Consider the following 22,003-nt stretch of genomic DNA (forward strand, 5'->3'; position numbering starts at 1 on the left):
CTCATCTTAAATATGGGTAATCTTTGGCACAACCAATGAACTCATTTCTTTTTTTTTCCAGTTGAGATATAATTCACGTAATATATAATTCAGCATTTTAAAGTGTACAATTCAGCAGTTTTTAATATATCCACTTTGTTGTGCATCCATCACCACTATCTAATTTCGGAACATTTCCATCACCCCCAAAAGAAACCCCATACCTATTAGCAGGTACGTTTTTGCTTCTCTTGGATATATACCTAGAGTGGAATTGCTGGGTCATATGGTAATTCTATGTTTAACTTTTTGAGGAACCACCAGATTGTTTTCCAATGAATGTATTTCTGTTAGTCACTTACCCCAATGTCCTTCATTGTTCAGTTCTCCTACGAGTCCGCATCCCTCTCTGGTTGGTTGTGTCAGTTACAGCGTTCTGTGAGAGAAGCGATACATCCAGTCTCTGTGATGTGCTGCTTGATGTAGCATGCAAAATAGCTGCTTTTGGTTTTGTTCTGTTTGTCTGCGACGTGTCAGGAAATGTTTGTTTAAAGACCCTCATATTCCCAGAATTGTGGTATGTAGATTCATTTGCGGTTTCCGTGTCGATTCTGCATTCACCTTGATAGATTGCCACGTTCTTGTGTTCATCTTCTTGGTGATGATGATGACAAGGACGACATCACAACTTATTAGGTGCTTTCCTTGTGTGAGGCACTGTACTAAGAGATTTGCATACATTATTTTATTTAATCTTCGTAATGCACCTCTGAGATGGATGTTTTAAATCCCCTTTTCACTTGCCCAGACTAGCGTTTAAATTGGTGAAGAAATTTCACATGGCTGGAGGTTGGCAGAACAGCGGGAAGGTGCTGCTGTTCTGGGACCTCTTAATCCTTGGAAAGGTTAACATCTGTATACTCAAATGTGGTTCTTTCGATTCTAGTTTGCCCTGCTGTATAAACCAAGATCACATCTGAAGCCTGTTTCAATTAGAAAGGGAAAAAATGCCTTAGATGAAAACCACCATGTAGTTTCAAATCCTACATCTGAAAAAACACATGGCGGGGCAGGAGAATGACCACAAAAGCAGCATGCAATCACTTTCCAAATTCTGTAATAATTAAGGCTAAAATCCTTTATAAGTGGTGCTGGGAAGATTATTTCTTATTTTCACATTAGTGTGACATTTTAATGTTGTCCCTTACACATATGCATCATAAACCTAGAAAAATGTACACTAAAAACTGTTGGCTTTTAAATCCCCAAGATAAAAGTTCATTCTCTCCAAGATTCATCATGGTTGTAGCTTTTCATATGCAGAAACTGTTTTGTGCCTCAGTGGACCTCCCCTGCTGCCCTGATGCCCAAGGAAATCAGATCGCTGAGGAATCATGGTTTGAGCTGTAACAGCATTTTCCTAAATGAAAGTATAGCCACTGGTAGCATAGTAACAAGCAGCTCTGCTTTATGAAATCTGGATTTTCCTAAAATGCTTATAGATTTTAACACTATTATAGAAGTTTTAGAAAGATGTATCTTAGGCAAGAGCTTGAAAAGGCAATTCCTAAGATAAGAAATAGAAATGTCCAAGAAGTAAATAAAAATCTGTCCAACCTCTAGTTGTCAAAAAAATGTGAACTAAAATGAGGTATAAATTCTATCTAGCTATTTATTTAATATTGAACAAGTATATGCGCAAGGCAAAACGTTCTCTTTTTTCCCCTCATGCTATGCCCCAGCCACTCCATTCTCCTCCCCAAAGGCAACTACCATTACCAGTGTTTTATAGACTCCGTAATGGTTGTCTATGAACCTGAGTATGTGTATACATATACACACATACATGTATGTATCTGCATATATGTGTATATATAATACATACATATATAATGTTATACACACTGTTCTATACCTTGCTTTTTTCACATAACAGTTATTCTTGGAAATTTTTCCATATCAATACATATATAGCTATCTTGCTCTTTATCCCCATAACATATTTTAAATAAAAATTTTCAAGCATACAGGAAAGTTGGAACCTTGTTCTTTTTAACAGTTGCATAATATTTCATTATGTCAGTACCACAGTTCATTTTACCAGTCCTCTAATGACTAATATTTAAATTGTTTCCCATGGTTTGCCTTTACAAAATAATGCTGCAATAAAATCCTTACACACAGGTCATTTGGCATATATATATATAAGAATATATCAGTAGGAGAATTCACTCAAAGCAGAATTGCTAGGTCAGGGGTATGTGTATTTTTAATTTTATAGATATTGCCAAATTTTCTCATGGAGATTGTAGCAATTTACTCTTATACTAACAAAGTGTGAGAGTGGCTGTTACTCCACACTCTCTTCAGGAGCATCTGAGTTAAAATTTCTAATTCTACTGCTATTTGGCTTTGGATTAGTTGCTTGAATTCTCTGGCAATAATAATACTTGGCAGCATTGTTCTGAGGATTAAATAAGACAAGCAGCAGCTATAAAACTCCTAACACTTTGCCAGGGGCATCATACATTGTCAAGACATGTCAGTCTTTTCTCTCCTTCACCGGATGGGCAAGGCTCAAGGTGTGGAACCTTTAAGGCAGACCTAATGATGGCACTTGCTCCCATCTTTGGAAGCTCTTCTCGTGGATCCTCACTGGGATTCTCTGCATGCAAGCCTTCTGCTTGAACCTGCTGATAGGATAAAAACTCAGTTCTCCATGTAAGATGCATGGGCTCAAACTTAAAAATAATCTTTACTTGGGGTTCGCCTGGTGGTGTAGTGGTTAAGTTCACACGCTCCACTTCAGTGGCCTGGGGTTCATGATCGTGGACCTACAAACTGCTCGTGAAGCTGCACTGTGGCGGCATCCCATATACAAAATAGAGGAAGGTTGGCACAGATGTTAGCTCAGGGTTGATCTTTCTCACCAAAAAAAAAGTAAGCTTTACTTCTTAATTTGTTTCTTATTTGCTTTCCTATGAGTGAAAGTTATTTTTCAAACATTATTCTGAATGAATAGCCAGCTATATTTAGACTGATTTGAAAAAAATGTGATTTAATTATGCTTTCACTAGTGGATACAGATGTAGACTACAGACGCGATTGTAGAGAATTATTTTTATTACTGGTTCAGAGGAGCGGGCCGAGGACCACGACAGAGTTTCAGCTTGAGGAGAATCTGCATTACATTGACATAGGCAAGAATTTATTATGTCCCAATAGAATGTGTCTAATTTGGGTAGTTTTAGAAAATTCTCCAGTGGGACTAGAATCGTTGTTCCGTGGTATAAGTGAATTTGTGACTGCCTTGATTTTTTGATTAAAATCAGAAATCCACCTGCAAGATGATCTTAAGCTACCAACTCCTTTCCTTCAGCTGGAAGGAAATAAAACAGCATAAAGCTGGATTCTAAGATGTAAATTGCAGGGAAGATGTGTCTGTAATTAACTTAGGAAATACTGTTTGTGTTTAACTTCACCATAATTTTTCAGGACGAACAAATTGCATATTAGATAGTGCAGGCAAGAAGTAAGGCTTTTAACAAGTGTAGATGTTGTTTCCCAGTTGTAATTTCTAAGGTGATCCTGTGAACTTTTAATTTATACGTTGGTTTGGAGTAATTAGCCCCTGAATTATCTGGCTTTTGAGACATAATTATTTAGAAGAAGAATGGACTATGGAGAGCATCTTCATTTTCTGAAGAATCAGAGGAAAAATGATGCCCTTCACTGAAAATCATACAGTGATGCTTGAAAGGAAAATACAGCATAGTCATGGAAACATATGCAAGACACTTGAAATAATAATATTTATAATTTTTTTGTTTTGCAAAACCCACGATGTATTTTGTATCTATTTTTTTCCCATATCACCTTGCCTGGTAGATTTTGAGCACTTTTTTATCTTCACAAAGTTTGGAGAGTGAAAAGAATTCAAATTCTCTCCAACCTCCAGGTAGTTAAATCCTGTCTAAATATCTTATATACTAATGTCCTTATTACATAAGTCACCTACATAAGATTAACTAATGAGTTTTGGACAATTGAAGTGAACTATTGTCAAGGCCAAGTGTGAATTGCAAGCTGCTAAAATGTCTTGACAGGATAATAACCGGAATAACCTGTAAGCTAATACACGGTAAGGAGGCATCTGGTTTTCCTCTTGGCAGGGCGCTAGATGCCAGAGCTAAGCAACTTGGCTCACTTTTCTCCAACAGTGCTCCTTAGACACCAGGATTCTGAATGCCACTGGAGACCCAGTATGTACCTTTTAAAAAATGCTTTATATGTGCACATGAATCCAAATTCACAATGTCCCAGAAAGGGTAGATGGCAGAGTAAGTTTCTGTCCCATCCCTGTCCTCCGGATGCAATCCCCTCTCCAGGGGCACTCCCTGGTAACAGTTCCTTAGGTGTCCTTCCAGAGGTAGTCTGTGCATATCCAGTGCATGTGGTCACACACTCTACCTCTTTTATATATATGGTCATATGCCATACACACTGATCTGCACCTGCCCTTTTTTAACTTGACCTGTTTTGTAGATTGTGCCACCATTACAGAGAGCTGCCTCCTTCTTTTTAAAGGCTGTTTAGTATTCATTGCATTGTATGGATGAATCATAATTTATTTACCAGACCTCCACTGGTGGATATTTAGATGATTTCCAGTCTGTTGCTAATACAAACAATGCTGCATGGGATAACTTGGACATTCATTGTTTTGCATACATCATCATATCTGTGGGATACATTTCTAGAGATGGAATTGCTGGGTCAAACACTATGTGCATTTTTGATTTTGACAAATACTGCCAAATTTCAATAGACTATGTACAAGTTATACTCCCACCAGTGGGGTTTGAGAGTGGCATGTTCTTTTAAATCCTAGACCTGGCCTTTGTCACTAAAGTGTATTTTTCTGAACCTGGCCACAGTCCAGGGCCTCTGGGCTCACTTATGTTATGTTACTGACTTTCTGTCTGTGATCAGGACTCATTTTTCAACACTCCAGGACACTGTATTCTTTTCCAGCCCTTTGAGGGGTTTGCTTACAGCCTCAATGAGAAACAGGCTTATTTCTATAGTTTCCTCATAGACAAGGGGATGAAGGGAGGTGTTGATGTTTCAGAGCCCTGAGTTTTGGCAAAGCGGAGGCATTAGAGAGGTTAGTTTATTTGCCTTGATTTGAAAATCGACATAGGAGGGAATCTTCCTACCCTTAAATAAAGAAACAAACTGAAGTTTTGGCTTTAAAGCTGAAGTGTTGTTGCTGTCTTATGGTTGTCACTGAGCTGCTGAGCCCCTCTCTCTGCCTAGCTGACATCACACTCTCCCTGCGAGGTCTGGCTCCCTGCCCGCTCTCCCTCTGGGGACGGGGTCTGCACCCTCTCCCTCTGCCGCTTCCTCCCCTCCTCCTGTTCCTCACCTCATTTCCTCTCCTCCTTCTTATCCAAACAGCTTTTTATGATTCCTGTTGGAACTTTACCATCTTTCCCTGAGCCACTATCCTAACTTGACAGGTCCAGGCACAGCCAGTGAGCGCCCTTTGATTTTTCTATCTATAGCTCTCCCTCCCTGAGCTTACTATTTTATAATCAATCTGTGCCGTAGTTTGTATCCCAAACTTCTACAATGTAAAGAGCCCTTTCGTTCAGTTCTGTGGAGCACCTAGCTCACGGTGCTCACTTAAATATATGAAATGGTGGTTCGTTAAGGGATATTTTTTCAAGGATTTAGCTTTAAATTTATTTTAATTGAAATATATTTATATAATATATATTTTATAGTATATATTTATAAAATATAAAGATGTTTTAACTTAAATTTATTTATAACTGGCAAAATTATGATGGCATTTCTGTGGATTATTTCCCCAATATAGTGTTCACTAATACTCAACACTGACTTCAATCTTGTTACAGTGTATACTTACTTTCCTTAGAATGAAATGTCTAGGTAAACAAGGATGGTGAGCTATCAAGGACACTGGCATTGTTGCTGTTTGGTACCATTTGTCCCACATTAGTCTCCGATCAATGGAGTAAGGAACTGCTTTAGCCACGTTGGTGATATTTAGAACAGTGCTGCTCAAAGAGTTGTTACCGAGCCAGGTTTGTTTCTGCCCGCCACCTGGAAAGCCGAACACCAAGATGACGAGATTGCAGCAGAAAGAGGTTAATCACAAGGCAGCCAAGTGAGGAAACGGGAGAATGAGTCTCAAATCCACTTCCCTGAAAATAGGGACTCAGGGATATTTATGGGGTGGGGGGCAAGGTGGTCTGAAGTGTGGAGATAGATGCTTGGAGGTGAAGAAAGGTGAGGTAATGATGATCTGCGCAAGCGTAGTCAAGCTTCATGGCCCTTCATAGGACGCATGTTCACAAAATGGTGGCATTAGCATGATCTGAGGGTGGAGTTTTTAGCCTCTTGACGTCAAAAGGTCACTTAGACATCTGCACCAGCCCAGTTGATAAGTTGGTCATCTCAACTGGCCTGAAGTGGACAAGGGGTTCTAATTCCTGAAGAACAGCTCACACACCCATTATCATGGTGACCCAGGCTCCAGGGAGATGCCATCTATAGGAACCTAGTGGGAGTCCCATAGCCTATTGCCTAGACAGCACAGTTAACAATGTGTGGGTGAACAGCTAAAAGCTATAATCAGTAATTGCAAAAAGGAAAAAAAGCTTTAGTTCCTAGCTACTTAATCATCAATGGCTGTTTGCTGGTTTTCAGAGTGGGCCACAGACTAGTGTTTTTCTTACCTGACTGCAACAAGGTAAGTACAGGAATCGGAAATAACTGTTCCAATTCAGAAACTTTTATATCAATTTCACCAAGTTGAGTCTAATTTTTAAAATTAAGCTTGTATTTTTCTATGTCCTTTTTGCCTAAAAACTCATTTTATTTTATTCTACAAAATATCAATCTATCACAGATTAGATTCTCTAAAATAATCTAGAAAATTCCTCAAATTTTGGTGACTCTCTAGCTTGTAAGGCAGATGCATTGCTCTAAAAGTCATTGCATTGGCTTGTTTTCATAGTGTGACAAGTGTGATATCCCCATGAAATACTTGAGGAAATGAGGCACAATGACAAAATTTCTTGCCTGAGGCTGCTGCGTATCCTGGAATTAAATCTTCCCCTTCTCATTTCTGTGATCAAACGACAAGGCCTCCTCTGCTTTTCATGTTATGATATTTTAATTAGAATCTGGCACAACGAGTGGAATAAGAGAGAAAATTATTCATGGAAAGAACATTGCATTATTTTACCCTTCAAAGTACAGTGTAAGAAGCATTTTCCCCCATTTTATGAGTGACAATTTTCTAAAACTAAAGTACTTTGGAAGATATTTAGAAGAATTTTAACATAATGGCTTTGCACTCAGAAAAAAATTTCTGTGTGCTGAATGTTTTTAAATGCTGGTGGAGAGTATATCAATAATAACATTTGGGGATATTTGCAGTGTCACAGTGTCGGCCTCAGAGAGAGGTTTGGGTTTCTGTTTGGGCCAAAGGAAGATCCAAGGAGCCAGAATAAACTTTGAGAACATCACCTGTTCTGAATGTGGATGCAGCAAGCCCTAGCTGTGTGTGAGCAGAGGAGGCCAGACATACTGGTCCGAATGAATTGTGAAGCAGGAAGAACTGAGAGGGGTTTTAGATGAGAGAGAGAATGAGACCAAGGGACAGAGGATTAAAAAGGATGGGGGTATGTGGGAGGGCCCCAGGGTGGCGGGGCCTCGGGGCTCCCCGTGGCAGGCTCTGTGGGTGAGACACTTCCATTTTGGAGGGCCAGGGGTCAAGTGCTCGTTTGGAGCCTAGCTAATACATGAAAATGTATGAGCCTTGGCTATTCAATTTAAGAGCATGATGAAAAATTTTGCTTTATTTTTTATTACTACATTTAGGTGCTCCTCCTCCACTATGGAAAAAATAAATGTAATTGCAAGTTTATCATTCACAGCAGGTTGTGAGTTTTTTATATGTTAAATACATGTTGTAATATAAATCTTTTTGCTGTGATGGAAAAACGTGGGTACAATTGTCTTTTTATATTAATGGTGTTATGTGTCCTGTAATTTTCCTATAAAAATATGACCTAAAGTGATCTGAAAGGATAACAGTTCTCAGAGTGTTGTTAAAATACACTTAGAAATAAGTTTTTAAAAAGTGGCACACTTTCCCAAATCTTTTATTGCCCCCAAACTTCCATCTCTGAGGTCTTTTCTGTTATCCTCTCTTTCTATATCTTTCAGACATGATTGCCTTACATGGTTTTTGGATCTGGGGTGAAATGCTTGGCCTTAATGGAGTTTTTGGAGGGACATTTGTATATTAAGAGCCACTTACCCATTTGTCATTCTGACCATTATTGCCAATATATTCAATTAGTAAGGATTTACTGAGTGCTCACTGCAAGGGTCTATGTCTGTCACTGGGATTACAAAAGAGCTACCTTCATTTATTCATTCATCCACCAACCTGTTCAAGTACCTGCTGTGAACCAAGCACGGTGCCAGGAACTTCAGATAGGTGTCCTCTCAGAAGGAACTGATAGACTCGGGAAAACGGAGACCGTCTCTCCTAACGTTATTATGAGGATTAAATGAAATAATATTTCTAAAGCGCCTAGCACAGCCCCTGAAGCATAGGTGCTCTGGATGAGTATTTTTACCCAGGAATGGCAGAGACTGCTTTTAAGCAGTGCTTACAAATCATTGTGAAGATAAGCTGAATCTTGCTTAATATAGAAGGTTAATTTACTGATTTTTAAAAAATAATCCAAAGGGCAAACATATTAAAATATTTCTTCCACTGGAATATTGATAGGAAAAGGCAAGTTGAGAGATTGCCAAACAAATGAAGAGTAAGAGTATTAGGAAACAGTTACATGTGAAAGAATTATAGAATGAAAGAGCTTTTTAAAAATACATATAAGTAATACTTTACTTGTTTGCCGATGCTTTCTTCTTGAGTATTCGCCTTTAGTCACTCTTGACGTTTCACCTGGAGAAGGGGAAGCCATCATGTCAGTGACTGAGCTTGTCTGTTCATTATTTCAGTGAACTCTCAGGAATTTCAGGCTAAACATCAGAAAGAATTAATATTACTATACCTCACATCTAAAAAGACAAAGCTAGTGCTTCCTGTAGGAAACATACACATCCCTCTACCTGCCCCCCAAAGTCTGATAAATCTTTCAACCAAAGTTTTTTTGTCAGTGGGTTATCGATTGGACATGAATTTGAATCTGATCAGATTTCCTTAACCAAAAAAGTGATCATTTCGTGTGTATCCTATGAATACAAATGAATCCAAAATTAGAAAATCAGCTGCAAAGAAGACTAACAGATTTATGATACAGTGGCTTTTCTATATTTGAGGAAAAATGTCTCCTATTTTGTAATTCCTCCTTTATCTAAAAGTAATAATGGCCATTCGTAACAATGTCCTTGTTTGACTGATACTACTGCCTGAAGCTTTTTGGGTATATTGTACTCTGTTTTCCCAGTGCTATCCGAAAGAAGTTTCTGCAGTGATGGAAATGTTCTGTATCTGTGCCGTGCAGTGTGGTAGCCACTAGCCACATGTGTCTAGTGGGCATTTGAAATGTGGCTATTGAGCTAGTAAAATAAGGAAACGAATTATTAATTGTATTTAATTTTAATTAATTTAAATGTAAACTTAGCCACCTGTGTGTAGTAACTTCCATATTGAACAGTGCAACTCAAGACGATAAATGTTAATTCACAAGAGTTAAAATAGGTTTCCACATAGACAATGTTGAGGAAGCTGGCAATGGGAAATTCTGGTTTTGCAAAAGCCTATATTTCAATATTCCATTGGGTGTGAAATTTCAAAAAGAAAATCTTCATAATATAAATTAGATGTCAAAGTTTATTCTTTCAATTCGACTTTTGTCTTTCCTATTTTTTGTATTTTTTTCAAGTGGGTAACCTCAACCAAAAGCATTTTTTCAGATATAAAAATAATGCCAACAGCTTCATCCTTTCTAATAGTATGGTTTATGAGAAAGAGAGAGAGAGAGAAAGAGACAAGGAGAGAGAGAGAATGAATGTGTAGGCTCAACTGTGAGCCAGTCTCCTGCATTTATTACTTTGGCTGACTTAGTGAGTGCTTAAAGACTGTAGTGGGAAGGTCCAAGAAGATTTCAGTTAATTCCTTAGGATGCATGTCATGTGGCATTTTATTTGTTTAGGTAATATCACCAATTAATTTTCTTTCCTTCATGGCTCTTCATGTTTTTATCCCATATGTTCACAGGCTACAGCTTTCCTTTTTGTAAATAAAGATTGAATTTTAAGGAGGGGCTGGGGTACATTTATACATAGCAGTGTCTCTTTGCTTTCCCTTTTTGACATCAAAACACCATTTTAAACTGTAGAATGTAATGTTTATGCTCCTAAAGAAAGTTGTCTGTTGATTAACTAAAGACTATATTTGCTATTCTGCTTCTTCATGTATAAAATTTCAGTTAACTGGAATATTTCAAATCAGAGGCTTCTGGTTAATTAAAAGCACATGAAAAAATGCTCATACATTCATCATTTATTTACTGATCACTTGTTAAAAGCCAGATACTGTTTTTGGTATTGGGAATACAACAGTGAACAAAACAGACAAAATTCTCCATCACATCCATTTGCATCGATTGCAAATTGGGGTGTGCAAGAAGCAAAGGAGAAATGGGATTAAAGGTTCATTATTTCAGTTCTCTCTCCATCTCTTTTACCTCAAATCTAACATTTTATTTACCCATTCCTTCATTTATTTAGTACCTATTATATGCCAGGGGTTAGAGGTTCAACAATGAACAAAGAATGAGCCTTGTCCTCTAGGAATTTATAGTCTAGTACGGGAGTTTACAAACTTTTGCTGTAAAGGGCCAAATAGTAAAGATTTTTGGTTTTACGGGCCATACAGTCTCTGTCACAACTATTCAGCTCCACTGTTGTAGTAGCAAAGTAGCCATAGACGATACATAGACAAGTAGGCATGCCTGTGTTCCAATAAACTTGATTTACTAAAGCAAGCAATGATCTGGATTTGGCTGTAGGCTTTAGTTACTAACCTCTGCTCTGGCAGAAGAGAGAGAAAATAAATCACTTATTACTGTAGAGTGGGGGAAGTGATCAAAGCAAGCACAGATGCCTCAGCAACATTGAGAAGGGGCATCAAATTGGACTGGCGGTTACTTGAGATATTTAGGGGAGATTTCTGAAGGACATGCCATTCAAGTGAATTATGAAGCATAGGCTGGAGTTTAAAGAAAGGGAAAGGAAGGATGTTCTCAGCAGAGGAATAAACATGTACAAAGTATGGCATGTAAAACAACAATGCTTCTTATGGAAACTAAAAGAAATTCAGTAGGGCTGGAATGCAGGTTGTCTACTTCAGCAGGAGGGTGAGGCCAGAGAGGTAGGCCTGAGTCGTATTCTGATGGGCCTTGGTTGTGAAGCGAGAAACAGGGGTAGGAAACTGAAAGTCTTGAGGGGAGCAAATAAAGGATTTTAAGCAGGGAAAAGTAATTTTTTGGCTTCCAGTTGGAAAGAGGAAGACCCAGGAGGAAGCCATTGCAGAAAACCAGATGGAAAATGGTTAGGGCAGCAAGGGTGATCAAGATGGAATGAATATGAGAGCTATTTACACAACAGTCTCTAGTTCTTGGTGACTGACTGAGTGTGGGGACAAATGAGAAAGAAACATTTTAGGAAATTTCTAGATTTCTGGTTTAGGTGACTAGATGATGTCATTTATGTAGCTAGGATGAATAAACTTGTGGAGGGGAGACAAGATAATGAATTCAATTTAGGACTTTGAGTTCAAGATAAATGTATGACGCCAAAACGTAGCTACTCAGTAGAAAATGGAGAGGGAGATGTGGGAATCACCGTGCATAGTGATAGAGAAGGTCATAAATTTAGATTAGGTCATATATAGAAAGTCTATAAAGTGAAAAACAGAGAGCAAGACAGGCCTTGGGTAACGTGAATGTTTAAGGACAAGAATTCTGAAGGAGGAATCATGTAGAGGTGGGGAAACCGGAAGACAGGGTTGTTACTCAAGCTGAAGGAAGGAGTTTCGAGGAAAAGGCAGCAGTCAGTGTTGAGCACTCAAGAGAAGGAAAAAAATGTGCTCTGGGATTATGTGGTATGAATGACTTTGCAGACAAGAAAGTGAACCCATACAGATGGAGAATTAGACTAAAGTCTCCACAAACATAGCTGAAGTGTGGGCAGCTCAAACACTGCTGGTGGGGCTATAAATTGGTAGATGTTTCTCAAGGGACCTATGGGAAACCGTATCAAGAGATTAGATCATTTAACAATGAGTAATTCTACCTTTAGAAAATCATAAGAGGAAAATAATCAGATCTGTAGTCTGTAAGGATGACCAAAGTTTGAAAATGACATTTTGGATCATCTTATTTGATTAACTCCAGGAGACGTGTCCTATAAGTGCGTTCTGATATGAATGGTGTTGTTCATTTTAAACATTTTCCCCTCCAACCATGGCCTCAGACCATATTTGTTTTGTTTGAGTTGGCTTTTTATATGTTAGCTTTTTTATTAAGAAAAATTTTAAATAATAAAAATGACAGATTATATAATGAACACAAATGTACCTATTATCCAGACTGAAAGATGTTAACATTGTGTCATATTTGCCTATGATTTTTAATGTGTTGTTATAAATACATGTTAACTCCCCCATATTCCCTCCCCCAATCCTAGTCCCCTTTCTCCCTCACCACTTTACACTTGATATTTATGCTTCCTGACCTTGTTTTTATTACTTGCCTATGTGTAAATCCATATACAATTCACAGTGTTGTTTTGCATATTTTTAAACTTTAGGTAAATGCTGTCCTATTGTTCATGTTATTTTTCAACCCGAGGATTTTACTCAACATTGTTTTTGAAATTTATTAATGATGATATATCGTAGATGTATTTCTTTCAAAAACTCCATTCTATAGTATTTCATTACCTGACCATACCTCAATTTATATATCCATTCTCTGTTAATAGCCTCCTGGACTAGTTATTTCACACCTCTGTTCTTCAGTTTCCTCACTTATAAAATGGAGTGAATGATGGTATTAACTCATAGGGTGGTTGTGAGAATTAAATTAATTAATAGACATGTAAAGCACTAGCTTAGGCCCTGGCACATAATAAGTATCCGTGTGAGGTATTCTCATCAGTATGATTTTTTATATTATTATTAAGCTCTTTCCAAATCTTTGCTGTTACAGATATTGTGCGTCTCTCCTTCTGTCCCTGCATACATTTCTTTAGCATATATAACTAAACATTGCATTTCTGGTTGAAGAGTGTGCTTAACTCTACTTTTTAGATGTTGCCAAAGACCTTTCTAAAGAGGCAGTACCAGTGTCTCTTCCACCAACACCATGTCAAAGTTTCTGCTTCCTCATCAGCATTTGGTATTGTAAGACCAACATTTTTGCCAATCCTGTAGGTATTAAAATGGTATCCATTGTTTGTTTTAATTTGCATTTTCCTTCTGTTTATTGAGGTTGAGAATCTTTTCACATCTTTATTGGCTATTTTCTGCTCACATCATTTGCCCATTTTTCGATTGGGTTATTTTCTTTACCTTATTGCAGTGTAGGAATTTGTTATATATTTCATACTAATCTTTTGTCTGTCATACCTCAAATTAAATTAATGACTGACTTTTTTTTTTAATTTGGAAACATTACTTTTATCAAAACATTTCACGCACATGGTAAAAACAATATGGTACAGAAGAGCTTGTGGCAAAACACCGGTTCCTGCCCTGCCTCCCTCTCCACGCCCAAGCCCACTCCCCAGGCAGTTTCTTTTTACCATTTGTGCTTTTAGTTCTCCTGATCATTTCTTCCATACGAGCTTATACCTTTGTATCTGATTTGTCAACTTTGAACAGTATCTCTTTATTCCATGCTATGAAAGGTAAGGAGAGCCCCGGTGTTGTCAGTGCCACTTCTCATTCTCGCCATTCATCATACTGCCAACTGTCAACCCAGAACATTCAGGGTTTTGCCACTGCCTCTGCAGCTCCCTTGCTGCATATTCTAGGCAAGGATTTTTAAGCACCTGTGTCATCAGCCAGCTGCTCCCATCTCTTTTATGTCTTTCTGACATTTGTTGAAATCCCTTATCTTTGATAACCTCTTCTCCTTTTATCTTAACTATGAGTTTATTTGCTTATTATTTGTTTTGTTCTCCACTTTAATTATTTTACTCAGAAGCAATGATGAAAGGCAAATGCATTTGCTCCAGCCAACAGCTGTACTCAGAAATTACCAACTATAGACTAGAAGCCTGTTTTTTTATGACGTACGATTTTTCACACTTTAAATATTTATGGAACAGAAATTAGACTTCTAAATTACATTTTTGTGTGACTCAAATTGAAGAGTTGGGGCAAAATGAACTTTTAGACTTTTTTTGAGTTCTTTCATAAACAGCTATTACTGGCACACCTACCTGTTCCAAAGGTGTCTGTTGAGAATTGTGAACAGAAGCATCTAACCTCTTACTCAAAGTAATGATTGCTTTTGCATAGCCCTCATTCCATCTGGGTTTGGGATTTAGTATCATTGTGGAGAAGAATGATGTTTTTCTCTGCCTCTGAGCCTGAGAGACCTAAGCCCATCTTTCCCATTATCTAGTCCCAATGTTGGGCTGTGAATTTTGCTGAATGATAAATAGCTTCATTGAATTTTCACTTCCTACTCAATTTCTTTATAAGTTAAAGGAAGAAGAATAGCCAAGAGACAAAAAGGCTTTTATATACAGAAAGTAATAGCTGTGCATTGTGAAAGTACGCAGTTTAGACCTGGAAGCATCGATCTTCAGTCATATTTTAATTTTGCTGCCTGGTGATTGGTGTTCTTTACAGAACTAAATATTACCTGACTTGGCTAGTTCCTCTGCTATAAACTGGAATCTATTTCTTTCTTGCCTCACGGTGATATCCTCTGAAGATAAGATATATGGATATGAATATGAATAAATGTGAAACACCTTTTAGAACAGTTGTCACAGTGATGAAAGGAAAAAAATTATTTAGAGGATATTTATTTATTTAGAGGGAAAAATGTTCACCAAAATTTTGTGAAGTTAACCAAAATGTTCCCTGTGGTTATTGCAGAGTAGAGGGATTGTATGTAGTTTCTGTTTTCTTCTTTTTGCTTGTCTACATTTTCTACAATAAATGTATGTATTTTCTGGAATAATATACAAAAGTTTGGTTGTTTCTTTTTTTTTTAAGGCCGCTGCCTTATGTGGTGATGTTATTGCTACTGAAATAGTTCTCCACTCTGCCATCGCAGTTTTGAACAACTGCAGCTTAGTGTCTCTTCCTCTGAGAAGCGTTCCTGACCTAGGGCAGAGAAACTGTCATGCTGCTCTGTCACTAAGGCTACAAGGGGGTAGTGGTTGTTTTTATGGTGTCCACTGGTCATTCATACTTACTGAGCATCCTGTATGCTGCCTTCTGTGGGAGAATACAGAGAGGTATATGTTGGAAAATATCAAATAAAGTGGGGACCCCCTTAAAAGAGTAGTCATTTTTAACTTCTGAAAGTTTATGAATCAGTCCATCAAAACAGATGTGATGGAGATCTGCTGTGTACACGGTGATGTGCTGAGTGCTGCATAGATCTCGAGAGAGATTGATGCATGGTCAACACTGACTTCCAGGAGCTTGTGGTCAGGTTGGAATGGTAAGACTTGAGTGTGTGAAAATAATAAAAGAAAAAAAAAGAGAAGGAGAGAAATGAAAGTTAGTACAATAATCCAAAAGTTGTCACAAAGCTACGTATAGTCACTGAATGAATGGTGCAGGGGCTAAATGCTGGCAGAAGGAAGAGACCACTTGTGGGCCTGAGTGGGCTACAAGGACTGCATGGAGTTGGAAAAGTTTGAGCTCAAAGTGGAAGCTACAAGGCATCTTAAGGCCTGTGCTCAGAAATCCTAGAATGTTAAATCTGTCACATTCCATTGATCAAGCAAGTCACAAGGCCAGCCTAGATTCAAGGGCAGGGAAATCGGCTCCACCCCTTGATGGGAGGTATGGCAAAAGAGGCCTGGTCACAGAGGAGTGTAATTCATTGAGGGCCATTTTAAACAAGCTGATACAATGGCTCATAGTAAAACTTTGTGATCCAGGTTCTCTAGGCTTAGCTCTTGGTATGTAAAGGAGAGCTTTTGGAATTTTTTTTCTCTCTTGTAAATTTGTTTTCTCATCTTGTTGATAACAAAATGTAACGTATTGTTTTCATCCATGTTTAACATAGAAGGGTAACACATATATAGATCTATGTAGTCTTTCTGGTTTAATATGAAAGTATTGTTAATTAATGACCATTGATAATCAAGCTGCTTATATTAGTGCCATCCTTATGTGTGTTCACAGGTCAAAATTTGATATGATTGACATCCAAGGTGGTGAATGGTAGAATGGAAAGGGTAAGAGCTGTGGAATCACACTGATTTGATTTTGATTCCTGGCTCTGCTGTATATTAGCTCTGTGACTCTCTCAGCCTTCATATCTTAATCTGTAAAATGGGGATAATAGCACTTCTCCTGCAGGTTTGTTAGTTGTTATTGCTGGTTCTATATCTCTATGCTGAAAGAATTTAGCTTTAATTTCATTTTTAGAAACTAGCACTTCTATTTAAAGATTACAATCAGAACTAATTTAGTAGAATGCAATGTATGTTGTTTTTGATCTTTTATATTAGCCTTTCAATGGCTCAGACCTTTTAAATGAAAATGCAGCATTACGCATTCTCCTCTGAGTTGGCGTTTCTAGAACACAGATCTTTTCTCCGAGCTGCTTTTTGTAGAATGGGACTGCTCAAGCCTGGGCAGAACTGGGTTTCTCAGGAGGGTGCCCAGCATTCATACATGGCCCACAGGCGGGGAGGAAGGGCTGGCCTCTGCAGACAGATTGCTCCACTTAGGGAGGCGGTCAGTTCAGTTCAGTAAGCATTCTTCTCCCCTGAGCAGTTTGTGCTTAATTACTAAAGTCTTAACCATGAAACTTGGGCATTGTGAAAGATCTATGATCAATAATTATAAAATAATCATAATAATGGCTACTATTTATTGACTCCTTAATATGTGCCAGGAACTATGTTAAGTGCTTTACATGAGTTATCTCATTTACCCTCAGAACAACTCTATAAGATAGGAGCTATTATTATCCTCATTTTAATTTTTTTATTTTATTTTTTAAAGATTTCATTTCTCCTTTTTCTCCCCAAAGCCCCCTGGTACATAGTTGTGTATTTTTAGTTGTGGGTCCTTCCAGTTGTGGCATGTGGGATGCTGCCTTAGCATGGCCCGATGAGCGGTGCCATGTTCGCACCCAGGATTCGAACCGGTGAAACCCTGGGCCGCCAAAGCGGAGCGTGCAAACTTAGCCACTCGGCCATGGGGCTGGCCCCTATGCTCGTTTTTAAAACCAAAAAAATGACATAGCAATTTATGAAAGTAGTGTAGTACATTGTAGAAAGTTACCAATAAAAATAGGCAAAAATAAGAAAATGAAAACACTATATTCCTACCATTCAGAAAATATTAGTGTTAACATCTTAGTATGTGAACTTTTGGATTTTATAAAACTTCTTTGTCTCCCACCAAGCCTAATTTTTAAGATTATTATCTAAAAATATAAAAAAGAAAATTTTATTTTAGAATGTAGACTCTGAACATGGCCCTTTCTTTCTGTTTGTATTCCTGATTTAGCAGTTGTAATCATCCCAATGTCTTGGATGAATCCAGCTGAATATCAGACAGGTTGTATTCAGGGAAGGGCAAAAAAGATAAGCATATGAATGCATTTTTTAAAAATTATTTCAGTGTATCAGTTAGATATTGCCGAGGAATAATCACAAAATCTCATTGTCGTAAACGATAAGAATTTTACATCTTAAGGTCAGCTAGAGTGGCTCTTCTTAGGCTACAGGTCCACAGGTCGGCTGAAGTGGCTCATTATGGGGCCCAGCCTAGTGGGTTAATAGCTACGATGGTTTGTTTTTCTCATAATGATTGCAGAAGCGGAAGAGGACAAGCCCAACTAAATAAACACATATCTGCTAACATCCCAGGGGCCAAAGCAAGTTAGATGTCAAACCTGAAGTTAAGGGATGGGGAAGGACACACTTACCATGAATGTCCTTGATCCTGAGGGCAAGACAAGGGTAAGGATATATAACACTACTATAGGAGAATGAAAAATTAGGACTAATAATTTAATCTACCATCCCCACTTCTTTTTTTAGTTTTTTTTAAAGATTGGCACCTGAGCGAACATCTGCTGCCAATCTTCTTCTCCTTCTCCTCCCCCTTCTCCTCCTCCTCTCCCCCCACCCACCAAAGCCCCCCAGTAGGTCCTTCTAGTTGTGCTATAGGGCATGCCGCCTCAGCATGGCCTGATGAGTGGTGCTAGGTCTGCGCCCAGAATCCGCACTGGCGAAACCCTGGGCTGCCGAAGCAGAGCACATGAACTTAACCACTCAGCCACGGCCCGACCCCTACCATGCCCACTTGTATGTGTATATTTATTTGTTCATCCACCTATACATCTACCTTACAAATAAAAAATATAAATATATACACATAGGCATATATATAATATACATATGTACATAGACATACACATGCACACAAGATAAAATAAAACATAGCTGTATGTAAAAATTATTTATGAAACATGAAAATGGATGGCATATGGAAGCAGGGTGACCAGCTAAACAAGTTAGTGTAATACGCTGAGTATAAATTGAGAAGGTCTTGGAGAGTGTTGTACATTTGGAAAACACAATTAAGAGTAAATATAAAAGCATTTCAGGGGCAGGACCAACAGAAATTTGATGATAAATGGGACACTGGGGACCAGGGTGGGGGAAATTAGGGGTAAGATGGAGTGAATGAAAAAATATTAAAAATATCTACAATTCTATGAGCCTGGGGAACTTGGGGAGATCACAGTAACATTGACCAGGAGAAGGAATTTGTGAAGGGTGAGAGGAAGAGAGGTGTTGGTCTTAATTTTCACTGTTAGGTTTCAGGTATCAGCAAACATCAGATTGGTCATGTTCTCAAGACGATTGGACTTTAGTGGTATGTTGAGACAGGGACACTAATTACCTTTGTTTGTGACCATGGAATAGTTCCTAATGTCTTTCCCAGGGCTTCAGTGTTGTAATCCTTTAACCTTTATTGAGATGTACAGTTAGAACTATATGAACAAAATGTTTCACCAAGGAGCTTAGAACGAGAGAAAAGAACAAGACTTATATGTCAGGGGTCAAATGATGTCCTCCAATTAAATGTTCTTGGCCAGCATAGTGTTGTTCTTCTTCTTGTTCCTTTTTTATTCTTTTTCTTTTTTTAACTTGAGAAACTGTAGGCCGGATGTACTTCTTTAGTCCAGCCACGGACTCCACCAATCCCTTTTGTCTTAGATCCACCCCCTTCACACATTTATGTTATGTCCTAGTCCTGGAAGACATTTGGGATTTTGATCCCTGCTCTAAGTCTTAGGGCTTACTAATTGCTGATGGGAAGGTGGAAAATACTCAAAGAAAATCCTGAATAACCAGAGGTAGACAAACACTGAGTCGTGAAAGTCAAGATTAAATAACATTTTTAAAGACGTACTCAAATGAGCTGATTGGTCCAGAAAGCTGAAAACCGAGCTTGTTAAAAATCTGTGTGGCTCTTTTACAACTTGACTAGATTTTAAACTCTGCCAAGAGTAGAAACAATAGCTTTTCTGTGTTCTGAAACTTTATCTTAGGGTGAGATTACAGTGCTATACTCTACAGGTGCTCCATCGATTTCAAAAGAAAGAAAAGGAGGGAAGGGCGTGGAGGCAGGAAGAAAAAGAGAACAAAGGATTTAAAATAGACTCACTCTTCCAAATAATAATAGCGTTCTTGTCTAGAATAACCCTGATGAAACAGATCTTTTTGCACACTTACACTTTTCTAGAAGCAATGAGAAAATTGGAAATAGGTTTACTATGTGTAGATATATTCAAGAGATACTCCTTTCTTTCTTCTTCATTAATCGCTTTATCTAGCGCAAATGTCTCTCCTAACGAGTTTTCCTCTGTTCAACCCCTTCCGTAGAAATGACTTGTTGATGGTTTGTCGTCAACTGAATATGGAAGAGTCTGTGGCTGAGATCATGAACCAACTGGGCGCAGATGAAAATGGGAAGATTTCCTTTCAGGATTTTACAAGATGCCGCATGCAGCTCGTCCGAGAAATTAGGAAGGAGGAAGTAGGCCTTTCTGAGAAGTCAGACAACTCCTGTAAAAAGAAGCACCTGAGGGATAGAATTGCCTCCTGGCCCACGAGCAGTGACAACAGTTTAGGTAGGTACAACCAGGTGAAGTTTGATAGTGCTCCGCTAGCCCTCCTTTGCGACCTCTGTACAGGAGAGTGGCCTGCCCAGCCTGGTGCTGCTTGTCTCTGGGCTGTCTTCTTGGCCATACTTAGCCTGGGTGAGTGCTCGCTGTTTCCCCCAGTTCTGTCCTATAGCTTCACAGTTCCTGGTTTACTGCTTTCCTTATTTTAATTCTTCCATTTTCCAAGTGTAATAATGCATTCAACTAGCTGTTGGAAAGGAAAGGGCAAATTGGTCTGGAAAGGTGGTGACTGCATCAGCAGGCCTTAGAAACTACTTGGGGACCTCTCACAATTTAGTGCAGTTCTATGCAGTGAGGTTTTTAAAAACCATTCCTTTTTTATTTAATATTTAAAAACTTTTCTACAAACATAGTTTTCCTGTTTATAAGTATTATTGTGTCCTACTAATGCAAGACAAGCAATTGGAAAAGAAATTCTTAAAAATGTTGATAATTATTAAAGCTGGGTGGTGGGAACATGGGGTTTATTGTACATATTTTTGAGCATTCAAATATACATATATTTAGTATGTTTGTAATTTTTCACAATAAAAGATTGAAAAGAAAAGAAAAGAGGCGTCTAAATGGGATAGCCGGAACACTGGGACAGAGAAAAATATCTAAATTTTCTACCTATACTTTGGGGAGTTTTTTTCCTTGAAAATGTGTCCTGGATCTCTCTTTCTGTTTCTTTGCTTAGGTAGATCTAGTGATAAGAAGCAAATTTCCATGTTAATTGTCCATTATTGTTAAATATATACTAATATATACATAATTATCATAGATAATTATGTAGTGCCCCACAACACACACACACATACACACACACATCCTGAACAATGCTCCTGGCAGTGGAATAATTGGGAACATTATTATTGAGTAATTCAAATAATAAAATGTCCATGTATGCCCCCATGCCTTACTCTCTTAATGGATTCAAATCAGATGTCTGGTAATGCATGTGCTCTCAGCATAATAGAAATATTTAACTTTTGAAATAACATTTTTCCAAGTATTAAAGTAACATATGCTCATTATAGAAAAATAAGGGAAAAAAGGCAAGCAGAAAAAAATTAAAATCACCCTTAATATCTCACCATTCAGAAATGATAATTACTGCTTACATATCTCTCCTCCCTCTCTCGCTTTCTCCTGTGGGTATGTGTGTGGTATGATTTGTAATGGTTGTGTGATATAAAATGGACACTCAGTAATATTTATTAAATGGAACAAAGGAGTGGAATTCTTTTTGCTAAGCTGTATTTTCTGACTTTTCTGCTAAGAACATGGACTTCTTATATAAATACATAAGCACACACACAAACATATTTGAAGGGTTAGGTGAATTGTGCTGTCGTCCAACAACTGAATACCCTACAGCCATTAAAATATATACATGTGCATCAAATGTGTATATAGAAGAAATATTTTTATGGGAAAAAAAACTATAGTGTCGAAAACTGTATTTTATGAGTAGTGTATGTTTATAAATATGCTAAAAGGAACACGTTTAATAGAATTGCTGCCCACATCTGATTGGTTTGACCATCTCCTAA

At 38.0% G+C, this 22,003-nt stretch overlaps 1 protein-coding gene across 3 annotated transcripts in view; it reads left to right on the forward strand.

Moving 5' to 3' along the window:
• The window catches only part of MCC (MCC regulator of WNT signaling pathway), a 411,658-nt gene that overhangs the window by 51,410 nt on the left and 338,245 nt on the right, over positions 1 to 22,003 (forward strand). For all 3 annotated transcript variants that reach the window (XM_046665743.1, XM_046665741.1, XM_046665742.1), the window contains exon 2: positions 20,167 to 20,414. In XM_046665743.1, coding sequence (XP_046521699.1) covers positions 20,167 to 20,414 — 248 coding nt within the window. The remainder of the gene's footprint in view (positions 1 to 20,166; positions 20,415 to 22,003) is intronic.

This window comes from Equus quagga, chromosome 7 (assembly GCF_021613505.1).
Source record: "Equus quagga isolate Etosha38 chromosome 7, UCLA_HA_Equagga_1.0, whole genome shotgun sequence".
In the NCBI taxonomy this organism is placed as follows: domain Eukaryota; kingdom Metazoa; phylum Chordata; class Mammalia; order Perissodactyla; family Equidae; genus Equus; species Equus quagga.